The sequence below is a fragment of the Azolla caroliniana genome, unplaced genomic scaffold (assembly GCF_043228905.1).
Source record: "Azolla caroliniana isolate FFs.n. ecotype wild unplaced genomic scaffold, voAzoCaro1.0.p SCAF_3, whole genome shotgun sequence".
NCBI classification, from domain to species: Eukaryota; Viridiplantae; Streptophyta; class Polypodiopsida; order Salviniales; family Salviniaceae; genus Azolla; species Azolla caroliniana.
Window position 1 is genome coordinate 10,065,494 of NW_028230438.1, and position 13,732 is coordinate 10,079,225.

The following is a 13,732-nucleotide window of genomic DNA, read 5'->3' on the forward strand; positions in this document are numbered from 1 at the left end:
CTCTTTTTTTCATGTACTTCCGCAGCAAATTTTGCAATGTTCATAAATCTCTAATGTATTTCTTTATAAATCTCTAATTTGTTTTTGTTTATGTATTACTTTGTACACAATCTCAAGCATTCTGTATTAGAATATTGAGAGGATTCCAAGAAAAATAGGGATATTAACAATCTCTCCGTTCTTCACATTATTTATGTAATAATATTTCTCGTCTTTCCATAATAATCTTTCTTTTCCATGTATGCGTTTTATGCACAATTCAATGGTTTTTCATCATGTCGAGCTACAATATCCATCATCCCTAATGTGGGCTATGATGATGATTTTTGCTTGTTTTTTGGGATTCAGTTTGCATTGCTAGAAACTTAGGTTATAGTTGAAATTATAGAAAAATACTAGCCATTTTTGGGGGGATTTTGGGTTTCATTCGACATTGTTACAACTTAGACAAATGTTGAAATTCGAATTAATGTAAAACTATTCATCTTTAGGGACTAGGGCCTCATCCTACATAAACTTAATCATGTAAAAAGTACTCATTTTATAGGACATTGGGATTTGAGTCTCATTTCTGCTTAATCTAATTATTGCAACATGATAAGTAGGATATAACATATGGGGAGATTTGGAAGTGAGGGATTAGGGTTTCGGGTTTAGGGTTTAATGATTTGCTTACTTAAACTTAATATTGTGTGTGTTTGAGTATTAAATTCAAAAAATGTTTGATTACTTGAATGGTGGTAGATGGCTTCCAAGTCCAAGTACAAAGATTGGTGGGATTTCGATAACAATCACATATATCCAACTCAAGAGAGGTATGTTACGAACCAATCTCCCCTAATACTGGTTTAGGGTTTGATGCATGTATGTTGACTCGTGATTTGTTAAAGGGTCTTCGTTAGAAGACATTGGCGAAGTTCGTCAGTCGACATGTGTACGAGTGGGGACAGAATGGATCATACACATGCGCCTCAGATCGAGCCCATACATGCCATGGCAACATTCGACCAAGATGCTCCTCCAAATGGTATGTGGATTTGGTGTCGTTGCAATATGTTAATCTTTATGCCAATCTTTATGTCAATCTTAAATATGTAACACATATAGAAGGAACAGATGCTCCTCGCCCAGACTCGTTGTATAAGGTTGGAAGAGATGCAAATGGGAACAAGGCCCGTGTGTGTATCTATACTGAGTATTGTCGCCTCTCGCCAAGGTGTTATCACAAAAATAGTGACATGGAATCACATTTACGGAGGGAACATGGAATAGACATAGTCCTACCACGAGGGATGCGTATAGAGGAGGAGGAGGGTATTCTAGGGGCATGCTTTAATAGCTATGAGCGTCAAAGATCACTCAAAAGATTCATGGACCCCGAAATCAAGTACAACAGAAATCGGCAAACATATATCCGGAAGTTGAAGGTTAGGGTTGTTTCGGGGTACAACTCTATTCCTGCTGAACTCCGTCTTGACATAGAGGCAGAGTTCGTGGTGCGATTTATGGACAACGAGATGGCCATATACGACTCCAAAAAGGATGAGTGTTTGGAGATGTTGACGAATACCATGGGAGTTGGTATCCCATTATGGTACATGATATGTAGTTCTGATAAGGGGTCTAACCATGAGCAAGTAGCTTTAGAAACTTGCTTGAGAGTCATATTTGCATGGATGCCCAATGTGAGGCCAAATGTCATAGTCATTGATAAAAGTTGGACATCATAATGCCATAAGTAATGTGGTTGCAACAAACCGATTATCTTGGATAGTTACAAATGGGCAAAGGTCGCAAACACATTGTCGACTTTTCTTGTGTCACTTCCACGCAAAAAAAACATGGTTGGACAACTTGTTGCCAAAGGTAAGTGCAATTGAGAGAAACCACCTTTATAATCGGATGTGCCAACTCCTGCAATGCATTACGGAATCCACATTCAATGCCCAATGTGGGGAGTTAAAGGTAGAATATGCAAACAAGCCAGGTGTTTGGCAATATATAGAAGGAGGATGGTGTGGCTTGACATGTGTGTGGAGGAAACTGTGGCCCAAATTTGGTAGAATGTTCAACTACGGACATGTTGACACTACCATCTTGTGGAGAGACATTGGCAGTTTATCAAATATACTGCCTTAAGAGGGAGGATAAACCAATCAATTACCGATTGTGTGCATGTTTTAATCGGGGACAATCAAACTAGCACTTCCATCGGGGGTACTATTATTGAATGGTACAAACAACGACAAGAAATATGTGAAAGTGGTAGATTTGCACCACGTGCAAATTGTAGGGATCAAACAACAAGACTTAAAGAGGCCGAAAGGCTACTAGAGAGGTATGAAACTAATGATGCGACAATGCATATTGTGGACGAGCCCCGATATTGATTTAAAATATTGAGCTTGACAAAACCAAATGTATGGTATAATGTATCACTCCAATGTTCATATCGTGATTGTCAAGACCCTACGAGTAAATGTAAGCATATACTTGGCATCAGGATGATTATTGAGAGGCACATGGCACATCTATGTGGGTTGTTGCCTTTTATAGATCATGCAACCCATATGCACAATGACCATTTCACAGAGATAGAAGTGGAGACAAAGGTAGAACCAGTCGAGGAGACAACCCGTATAACATCACAAATGGAGGAATGGGAGTCGAAAATAGAAACGGTTGAGGGGGTTATTCAATGTCTTAGGCAAGGGTTACGATCCCTCGACTGTGCAACAATTTTGGCATGTATGGAGTCCATTGAAGGAATAGGTCAGACATTGGTGTATCACCTAGGTGCACCGAAACCAACCAATGAAGAAGACTGTGGATCCATAGGGCGTAAGCAAGCTATTTGTGCAAAAAGGGGAGCATCAATCAACATTTCACAAGATCTTATTGGCAGCTCCCCAAACACTTCCAAGGCACACACAGGAAAAATGCAAAGAGGCGCAAGTCAAGCTAGGAGGCGGTTGCCAATATGTGCGACAGAGAAGATGCGATGCCTTGACCTTTAGATCAAGGGACTCAAATGTTGATTGTTGCAAGAATTGTGGTCGCATCTTGCCATCATCTCCGGATGAGCCATAAACATAGCTTGAGTGGTTTTGCGGACCGGTGCATTTGGGTTTACAATGTTTCAAGTGGATTTATGTTGATTTATGAGTGCATTTGGGAGTATGTCATATGTTGATTTATGTTTTAAGTTTCCTGTTTCAAGTATGCCATCCTTTGATTTGGGTTTACAGTATTTAAAGTGGATTTACGTTCTCTGTTTTAAGTTTTATGTTTTTTAACTTTTAACTTTTATGTTTTAATATGATTATTTGTTTTAACATAAGTATGGTAAAGATCGTCGATTTTGAATAATTTAAGGTTGGATTTTGTGACTGTTTGATATGTTATTGTAAGTTTTAAGGGTAATGAACAAGCTTATTTGAAGATTTTGGTTGAAATGATACATTTGGTTGGGCGACATGCAACGATTGGGTGACCAATCGGTTGGGCAACCTACAAATGTCAGGGTTGGGTGACCTAAAACGGTTGGGCGACTTGCAACAGTTAGAGTTGGGCGACCAATTGTGGTCGGGTGACCTCTGACAACTTTTTTTTTCGCGCGTTCTTCCTTATCGAAATCTAACAGTGCAAATCGCACGCACCTTCCTCTAAGCGACCTGCACCGTCTGTGGCCGCGATTCCCTTGCCAGCCCTCTTTATGATTTGTGTCATAATAGACACAAGCATCATCAATCCATGTACATATGTTATGTTATGTTATGTTATGTTATGTTATGTAACATGTTATGTGTGTGTGTGTGATCGATCCATCCATCCATCATCAATCCATTCCTGAGAGGCGGAGTGGATGATCAGGATTCAGGCAGTAGCAGCAAAGAGAAAGAAAGAAAGAAGATTATCTCTGTCTCTGTAGACTGTGTTGTCTCCAACCTTCCAAATTAGGGGTTCCCCAACGGTCCTCTGTATCTTTCAGATCTGTCGGATCATCCTTCATCGCCAATAATCACCATCGCAGCAGAGGAGGAGGAGGAGGAGGAGGAGGAGGAGAAGGGCGGCTTCATCTTTTATCTTTCAGACATTTTCGAGCCCACCAGAAATCAATAATAATATTACGAATCTGTCCACGAAAGGCATTATCTCTTTTCCATCTTGGAGGACAAGATTCCTTACGGTTTTCTTTCCTCCCGAAGCCATGCCTCGGCGATGCTCTCAGTGTGGGCACAATGGTCATAATTCTCGGACATGTCTAGAAATGAAGGAATCTCCTGAAAATCCTCCAAGAACCCTCGCCAAAGAAACAGGGGAGGAAGATGAAGAAAAAGAAAGAAATGGAATGTCGATATTAGAGGGAGGAGGAGGAGGAGGAGGAGGAGGAGGATTCAAGCTCTTTGGTGTCAGATTCTCTTCATTAGATTCTAGAGTATCTGTTTTAGATTCTTCTCCGATTTCGTCAGCATCATCGTCTTCTTCTTCTTCTTCTTCAACACAGATGAGGAAAAGTGTGAGCATGGGAAATCTGAGTAACTATGGATTACCTGACCAGGAAAGAGTCAGAGAAGGAATATATCCTTCTCCTGCTCTTTCTTGTCTTCCTGATGTGGATGAGTCCTTAGAAGGATATGCTTCTGATGATCTTGTTCACTCCACCAGTAGCTCGAGACAACGTAGAAAAGGTAATTATTAAGTCTATGTCAATGCCTTATTATACGCACACATGTGAATGAATGGTAATAGATATACATGCACCACGCATGTGAATGGATAGGGATAAGATAGATGAATGCATAAATAGATACAAAGTCTAAGCTATATTAATGAGTTGTTATAAATACATGGATAGGTAATGTGAATGTTTAGCTCGATAGATATGAGTGTATATAGATGATGTAATAAACTAAATATATATATGAATGGGTGGATGCATCCAAAGTTTAATATTTATATAGATGGATAAACAGATACAAAATTTGGGTATATGTTTGTATATGAATGGATAGATATGAAGACCGAGTGTCTATTAATGTATTAGTAGATGAGTAGGTACGAAACGGACAGATAGATTCCAAATCATATGAAATGGATATGAGATAGATACAAAGCCTAAGTAAAATAGACAAGAATGGATAGGTAGGTGGAGACTTATTTGTATATGAACTGATTGATAAATAGATAGATAGATCCAAAAGTCCATGTTTGTGTGAAAGTGAAATTAACCCTGAAGGATCTGTAGCTACAAGAACATCTAAAAATGCAAGTTGTTCAAACCACATGGCCAATAGCCACTGTCTAGTAACTCACCTGTCTTAGCACTGAAGGACAAGGCCTCCGTGTTCCATGCCATCCGGCCTCACTCCACTGCGTGACCTTATGCTACCCTAGCATTATGGATCTCTGCTAGCTAGCCACTCTTGTTAGCGGTCATCATCATAACACAAATGATGATTGAGACTGGCCACATTGTGTCTGCCCGCCCTTATCTGCCTGGAAACTGAACATTCATCCCAACTATGTTTTGAATCTTTAACTGGGCCCCCTCTTCTTCAACATGACATAGCAAAATGAATACACATAATTATGTCCTTGGGAGGTCCAAAAATATATGTTTCCAAAAACATTCATGTCCATGGGACCCAAAAACATTACCAGTAGAGCTAATTCCATTCTATAGAAAGGCTTGGGGGCAGGGGTCATTGTTTGCTTGTCTCTATACTGCCATAGGTGTGGAAGATACTGAGGAAGACATGTAGCTGTCACACAACTCTAGAGTAGTATGTAAGGTTTTTCTATGCATAATCTATTGTTTATACCCTATTCGCTTGACGTTCTTATTTCAACTCATCCTGGGTTTTTGTATCCAATAATGGCAAGGTTTATCTGGTGAAGACCAGAAGTTCATGTGTTCAGCCCCCTACATTCTGCAATTTCATCTATGTAATTTAGCATAACGAAGTTTACGTATGCCATGGTCGAGATTAGACAGTATACCAATAGTAGCTCATCAACTTCAATGGTAAGGATCACAAATTAAATGTTTGACTTACATGAAAGAAAAAAGAAGAAAGGAGAGAAAGGCTCATTCCCTCTTTGATATGATAGTTTAAACCACCAACCGAAAAGCCAGAGAGAAAGAGAAAAGGAAATTTCTCTCTTTTGGATTTAATTGTAACATCATGCTCTTCTTGGGAATATAGCAGGAGTACCATGGACAGAGGAAGAGCATCGAGATTTTCTGCTTGGACTTGAGAAGTTAGGAAAGGGAGATTGGCGGGGCATTTCTCGGAAGTTTGTAAAGACTAGAACACCTACCCAGGTTGCCAGCCATGCTCAGAAGTACTTCTTGAGACGAAATAATCTCAACAAAAAAAGACGGAGATTCAGTCTCTTCGATATCACGGCCGATACGGTAATGTGTACATACCCTCATCATAACCACATTCTTTTGATTGCATTGTTTTTATGCCTAATCATAAGTTCGTTTTAAGAGTGTGGATTTATGATGTGTGAATTTGATTCTGCTATAGTTTTTTATTGATATCTAGGTTGTGTCCTTATTACTCAAATATTTAAACAGAAATGTATGTATGGTATTAACCTTTTGTGTATGAGAAGGAACTATGTAAATATATAGAGTTAGCATTGTTTGGAAATAGGTTTCAGTGGCTGAATTAGGAAAACCCTTCGTTCAAATAAAATTAATAACAATTATGCTTGTTATTAATTGCTATGCCTGACTGGATCAACGAGGAGCCCTTTCAAAATAAAGTTACAATAATTTCTCACTTAATTATGAATTTTAGGTATCGAGGTTTCTCAGTGAACCATTATTAGAAGAGCCTGATGAGGTGGACACTTGTCCAGAGCTTAGTCTAGGACAAACCATTCAATATGGAAATGACAACGGCAGGGAGTTAGCTCGGCTCTCTTGGCGATTTAGTAAACCTCCACTTCAACACAGGCCCATGGTTGTGGATTCAATCAAACATGTTTGCAAAGTTGGTGACATGGATACTATTGACGAGGTGGATCAAACGGGTGAGAATCATTCCTTGCACAGATCATTTGGTGGAGATACAATGGTATCAGAAGAGAGCACTGATAGAGAGGAGATATCTGATAAGTCACTGATATTTCAGTTCCCTTGGTCTCCAATATCGCCCAATAATGGCATGTCTCAAGAACCTACCAAGATTGTGAAGCCGACACCCGTTGTTGTTCAGCCAAACATGAAGTTAGATAACACTCGGATATTATCAGATCTTGGCATGGATATTGTTCGGCCGATGATGGCACCAACGCCATTGTCGTATCAGCTCTTAGAGGAAGGTTCAAGGCATTCGGCCTTTCACACTACAACGACAGCCAATAGTACCAGAGAGATTGATGAACAAGTGGGTTTACAAAATGCAATCAGTGTGCCATAATAAGGTGTTATTTGCAATGGGGTTTAAGATGGGATACTGAAATATACAGGAGACACAATTGTACATAGGTTGTGGTCTCATTTAAGAATGTATTATGTGTAAAAGTGGAATACTCCCAGGGATGCCTATAATTAAAATCATGGGTGCTTGTTTTCAAATGTAGTTTTGTTTTGGTGCATGGTGCTTCAAATAGTTATTTCTGGGAGTTGTAAAACATAAATCAGGGAGTGAGTGATTCAGAGTTCAAGTCTATTCAGTTATTTGATGACATGGGAGCAAGGGATATTCCGTCACATCATTTTTTTTATGGACAGTTGCATCTCTTTGATAAGCAGTAGAAAGGAAAAGGTGCTTTTAATGCAAACCTAACAATGGACATAAATTCTAGGAAGCATATTATAAATGGTGGAAACACTTATCATATTTTGTTTCCTAAATTTGAAATGAAGCATGCCTAATTTGTTGGCCATAGTATATTTTGAAGGCATTATAAGAAGGGTTTAAACTTTATTCCATGCTCTTGAGTGATTGGTGGTTAGAAAAATACCCATGAAATAGCCCATACTGTCTCATCCTTATCCCAACCTTCAAGGTAGTAAGAATACTAGCCAAGCTCTTATTATTTCAAGTATTGATGTTGATGGACAGCCCTTCCTACTACCTGCTCTGCCCATTGTGCAGCCAAAAATACCATATCCATACATCAATCCTATGGTCCACTTGTTAGTAGCCTAATGTGGAGAGTGCTTGACCCACCAAATTTTAGTTTGGGTAGAATGGGAACCCAAAATGATATGAGTGGGTTAGATATCAGTTTGCACCTTAGAGGATCCAATACCACTCATAAAGAGTGTAATCCTCATTACTTTGTGGCAAAACTTATTTGTATATCAGTTTGCACCTTAGAGGATTCAATACCACTCATAAAGAGTGTAATCCTCATTACTTCATGGCAAAACTTAGTTGTCTCTTTAAATAGTATGAAAACCAGCAGAAACATAAAGTATAAAACTCGATAATCCCATACATAAACTTTCAAGAACCAGTTCAATACCAATAACCCAATTATTGTTAATTAATCAAACATACAATAAGAAATATCGTTCATTAATTAATCTCAAAATTTCTATATATATTATATTCTCTCATAAATCAATCAAACAATGGTGTAATATAAAAATTAAAATAATGTCATTTAATGCATTGAAAAATTAGGATTCTAATAATATAAATATTAATAAATAGCCAAAGGAAAGTATTGCTTTGATAAGTAACTTCAACTATTCTAGAGTTCAAAGGCTCTTGAGACATACACCTCCATAGGATTGGCTTCTTGGTACCAACTCGATTTCATGGTTAATGATCCATTTGAAGTCCTTTCTTTAGTCTTGTCATGATCTCATTTTCTTTGACTATATTAATTTCCAACCTCTCCGTGGTTCCATCTACCCAACGTGCACACTCTCTCGAGTCTCAATTATGATAATCTAAAAAGGAAATAGATCCCACCTTACACTTTGTATGGTCATTGTTTGAATTAAACCAAACTATTCCTAATATGGTATCAAATCCATCTAATAGGATAGATCAATAATAGACAAGTTCGTTGGGATAGACTATCTTACTAATAGTTAACTTCACCCACATAATTTTATGGATTAATCTAGGATATAACTCTAGGGTTTTTACATAATTAGGTAATATGAATAAATAAACAAGCACTACCGATGTCAATGTGGATAATTGATGCTTGTTTGTACATATATTGGCTTTTGATCACAACATTAAGAATTCCACCTTCAATTTGTTGGACTCTTTCTCTAATAGTTTAATTATCTCTTTCACCAAGTGCGCCACAATTTTTGCATGTCTTGCATGAATGTTATAAAATTGCAACCAACCCACCCCTTCAAATGGAACGTAAATGAAGGGCTCTCTCTTCTTTAGGCTTAATTATTTGAGGTTCATTTTGCTTATTTGGTTCTATTTTCTGTCCATCCCAACATTGATTAATTGATTGAACTATATTGTACTGCATTTATACTCATGTGTTTGTCGCAATCTTCACCTTGTAAGTTATTGTGTGGGCTCAGAAGACAGGTATCCTAAAAAGATTAAGAATCAAAGTAGACTTAGGTAAGATAAATCGAGTCTTGAAGTTTCTCGAACCCAAATTGAATAAAAAAGGAAAAGCTTTTGAAATATTGTTGATTTTCTCTTTAGTTCCCCAAATGCCCTTAATTTCACGTAATCCCCCCAAATGAGGTTGTTGAGCTCCCCCACCATCTCACATAATTATATGGTCAATACATTTCCTCTTTCTTTGTTTATGTTGTTCGGGGAAATGGGGGGGGGGGGGGGCTTGAGGGCATTCGGGAAAATAAAGGAAAACCTGAAGGGATAATTTTCAAACAATTTTTTTCCATGAATTTAAAAATGCTTTCTAAAACAAACACGCAATCATTGTGGACATTGCAACTGAACTCTTGGATTGGGTTGGCCATATTAAGCCTCGAGTGGCGAAATACAAGACAAAAAGATAAGTAATGTGTAGACTTTTCTATTGTTACTGACTAGGTATCTTCATGCCCAAGTTCAAAAACTCAGCCCCCTCCTCCATGTTACACCACTAAAATTTTGTGACTAGGGTGTATCTCCGATTAGACTTGAACTTGTGTATCCACACTACTCGACTACGCGAAGGAAAGTGTAGAATTAGGACCTGCCGAACATACTGCCCAACCACCCTCTGTCCAACCTAGAAACGGATTTGTTCACTATATGAGACATGGATGTTTTCTCCATCCATCGAGAAGACTTAGAAGCCCACGACTCACGGGGCCATCTCTACCTGTTGAGAAGGCCATCACCTCAATCCGTCAAGATGGTGAACATGGTGGAAGTGTTACAATGGGAACCTTCTCTACCCATCGAGGGGACCCTCACCTCAATCCGTCGAGGTGGTGTGTTGTGGTTCCGATGATTGAACCCCTCAACACATCACATGTGTTACACTCGCCCCCTCGGCAACACATCATATGTATATATCTAGTTATGGACATGACCAATGTGGGGGAAGAAGGTATAGGATTGTCGAGATGGGCACCCATCGGGGCTAGTGAGGTGGGCCGAGATTCGGCTTGACCGGCTTGACCCCGAGTGATGCTTGACCAATATGCTTGACTTGACTGGGCCGACCAAAGGTTTTCGTTCTGTCGCGCGATTTCGCCCAAGAGTCATGCATGCCTCACGGCCAGTTACTCACTCACTAGTGGGAAACCGGACAACATGGATAGAGAGAGACAGAGACAGAGAGACAGAGAAGAGAGAGAGGAGAGAGAGAGAGAGGAGAAGAACCCTTTGAGAGAGAGAGAGAGAGAGAAGATAAGAAGCCATTGCTTACCTCTTTTAGATGTTTTAAGGAGGAGCAGGGGTAGAAGCAGAGAAGCAGAGATGGCAACTCTCACACCTGCCTCATGCGTGTGCAAAGCTCAACTTAACCATCGCCCACAATCATCCCTCCTCCTTCCTCTTCCACGCCATTCTTCTTCTTCTTCTTCTTCTTCTTCTTCTTCTTCCTCAGTAGTGTGTATACCAAGAAACAATGGGTTCATGAGAATGAAGACAACGGGGAAGAAGGCCCTGAATGTGGCCAGGTCACCCACTTCCTCTGTTGTTGTTTTTGCTTCATCTGAATTTGCTCTCCAGGTAAAGACACCAAAAATTCTTGTTTCTACATTCTCTCTGGATTGATTTGTTTTTTTGTCAGAAATTGAGATATTCGTACTACGGTCTGTTGATCGATCAATTGAATGAACCCAGAACCCTCTCCAAAGTCACAACCAATCGATCGAGAGGCTCTCGAGAATTTGTAGACGCTTGCTCGATTGTGCAGATATCTTGGGATTTAGGAATGTTGGCCATATAAAACCTTATATGCACACATATTTTTTAACCTATATATACATTCTGGTTACGGTGTAGAAGAGATAGAACTGGTAGCTATATATACCATTGCATAGATAGGTTAAGACCTATATATATAGCCAACATATATAGGTTAAAACCTAGAATAGAAAAGCTTGGTAGGTATATATATGTTGCCAATGATTGCCAGATGAATTGGATATTGATGATGAAGATGCGTAAGAAGAACAAAGTAAGAAGAACAAATGATTGTGTCGACTCTTCTCCCATACATTTTCCTGTAGCATCTGGTAATGTACTGCATATAGTGAGATTTGAACCCAGATGTGCACAAGAGAGTTTTGCAGATTGAACTAATGATGAGCAAAAGAATAAGAGATTAAGGAGGAGAATGGATTAAGGGTGCTCAAGCATATCGATCCATCCTCGAGGGAAGGACATGAGACGAACATAAAATACCATTGGCATCTCATACCCACTGAATATTAACTTATGTCATACCTTGGTTGTAAAATAACTGATTCAATGAAGAGAGCTCAGCCTTACCAATAGAGACTCAACAACACCTCTAAGATGTCGTAATGAAGAGGGTGTCTAGTCCCCTTTATATATAGCTCATCACCCGAGGCTCTCAGCTCAGATCATGTGTTTCCATATGTCATAGGTCCTTGTGGGTTTTCTCAATTCTTACGCTAGCTAGTTTCCCAATTATCCTACTCTTATCCCATTAAAATAAGTTATAGAATTGGCCCATCAGGTTATCTCTACTGAGAGAGAGAGAGAGAGAGAGAGTATGTGTGTGTGTATTAATGATAATGGGAAGCCCATGGAGAATTCATTGTATAAATTGGATAAGAATGTGTCTGCTAGAACGTGCATTCGTTGTATAAATTGGATTTGTTGCTAGGTATGCAATTCTTCCAACGCTTGGAACTACAAATTTTCTTGGATACATGGCTTTATCACTCTGGTATAGCTTGTATTAGAGAAAGTTTTGAAGCCCCAAAGCTTGGGTTGGTCAAAATATGGCTGACCATTAGATATACCCCCAATACAGAAAATAGAGATAGATCATCTACATCTATGGGAAATGAAATACCATATATATTGGACAGGACATCGAGTTCCATGGCAAATATTTAAACTTGGGTTCGCTCAAATTTATGACTTTTAGATGTTAACAAGGAATCTGCCAATTCTCTTTTATGTGACTGAAGATTTTCAACTAATCTTGTAAAACAGGAGGCTTCTAAGTTCAGGGAGGACCTTTTCAATGAGCTAGGGAAATATGAAACTCTTTTGGATTCAAGAGGGAGGATAGCAGATACATGTGCTAAGGTACACCCGCACACACATGTATCAAACAAAATTAACTTATGACATATCAAGCTTCATATCGCTACGTTTCCATTTTTTATGTATATTTAGGTTTTACATGAGTATGCGTCAACATATTCTGGCGTGTTCACACCACCTCAACCAGTTGATGGTATGAAAAAGGCCCTTGAAGAGCAAGGGCTACCAACTGAAAAACCGTTGTGTTGTGCAATTTGGTGGGTGCGTGCACATCTTAATCGCGATTGGGAGCAGTTCAACGCATTGAAGCCATGATTTGTCCCATTTTAATCCATCTTGGGAGCAATTTAATTCATTGAAGCCATGAAAAAGGCACTTCAAGAGCAAGGGTTGCTAAATGCAAAAACCATTATTGCATTGTCTGATTTCATGGGTACACATGAATTTTAATCTTGACTAGAGAGATTTAATGCATTGAAGCCATAATTTTTCCTTTTTTATATGCTTGCATTTTTGTTGTATTGAGAATTTTCTTGGTTTTGTAATTGCCAGCCTTAAAGCTTAAAGAGGGCACATTAAATTGGAGGCTATTGAAACATTTCTTTAGAATGCATAAATTTGTCTCTTTCTTTTCCATTTTGACATTTCCTGAAGTTTCTCCCTTGTATATGCATTTCTTCTAATATTCTCTTGGCAAAACTTTGTCCAAGTTCTAAAGAAGTTATGAATTGAATCTCGTTCTTTCAGTTTGCTTGTGCTTGTGCTTGTGCTAGTGCATGTATGTATATTATATTAATGTCTCTAGTGGTGATGCCTTGTGATAACTCTATTGGTGTAAACAAGTGCCAAAAACCTTTACACATTGATCAGCAAAAAGGAAGGTGCATTTGTTATGGTAGATGAGTAAGCCATTGTGACTAACAACCTATTGTATATAAGGGAACTTCAAACTGCATTCTACGGCCAATCTCTCACTTCAATTCTTGAGTTGTATATTGAGGATGCCAACAAGGTAATTTTGTTAGCACAATGTGTAATGGACTTGAGGTAGGTGTGACAAGAGAGGAAAT

The 13,732-nt window shown here is 38.8% G+C and overlaps 2 protein-coding genes across 3 annotated transcripts; both read left to right on the forward strand.

Moving 5' to 3' along the window:
• The first annotated feature begins 4,147 nt into the window (after positions 1-4,147).
• On the forward strand, positions 4,148-7,597 carry LOC147866214 (transcription factor MYBS3-like). 2 transcript variants are annotated; one of them, XM_087316585.1, is made up of 3 exons: positions 4,148-4,691; positions 6,213-6,421; positions 6,816-7,597. In XM_087316585.1, the coding sequence occupies exons 1-3, from the start codon at positions 4,211-4,213 to the stop codon at positions 7,437-7,439; spliced, it is 1,314 nt and encodes a 437-aa protein (XP_087172711.1). In that variant the 5' UTR covers positions 4,148-4,210; the 3' UTR covers positions 7,440-7,597. The 2 variants fall into 2 exon arrangements, with proteins under 2 accessions (XP_087172711.1, XP_087172710.1); XM_087316584.1 differs by having other exon boundaries at positions 4,149-4,691; positions 6,210-6,421.
• Positions 7,598-10,817: 3,220 nt separating this feature from the next.
• Positions 10,818-13,162, forward strand: LOC147866215 (uncharacterized). The gene is made up of 3 exons (XM_087316586.1): positions 10,818-11,147; positions 12,609-12,704; positions 12,795-13,162. The coding sequence occupies exons 1-3, from the start codon at positions 10,893-10,895 to the stop codon at positions 12,975-12,977; spliced, it is 534 nt and encodes a 177-aa protein (XP_087172712.1). The 5' UTR covers positions 10,818-10,892; the 3' UTR covers positions 12,978-13,162.
• The last annotated feature ends 570 nt before the right edge of the window (positions 13,163-13,732 follow it).

What these genes read in the sequence shown, in the direction of transcription:
- LOC147866215 (XM_087316586.1), top strand. Translation starts at nt 10,893, where the DNA reads ATGGCAACTCTCACACCTGCCTCATGCGTGTGCAAAGCTCAACTTAAC. An exon ending in CATCTGAATTTGCTCTCCAG is followed by an intron (nt 11,148 to 12,608) that starts GTAAAGACACCA and finishes CTTGTAAAACAG; the next exon opens with GAGGCTTCTAAGTTCAGGGA. An exon ending in TAGCAGATACATGTGCTAAG is followed by an intron (nt 12,705 to 12,794) that starts GTACACCCGCAC and finishes ATGTATATTTAG; the next exon opens with GTTTTACATGAGTATGCGTC.
- LOC147866214 (XM_087316584.1), top strand. Translation starts at nt 4,211, where the DNA reads ATGCCTCGGCGATGCTCTCAGTGTGGGCACAATGGTCATAATTCTCGG. An exon ending in CTCGAGACAACGTAGAAAAG is followed by an intron (nt 4,692 to 6,209) that starts GTAATTATTAAG and finishes TTGGGAATATAG; the next exon opens with CAGGAGTACCATGGACAGAG. An exon ending in TCGATATCACGGCCGATACG is followed by an intron (nt 6,422 to 6,815) that starts GTAATGTGTACA and finishes TATGAATTTTAG; the next exon opens with GTATCGAGGTTTCTCAGTGA.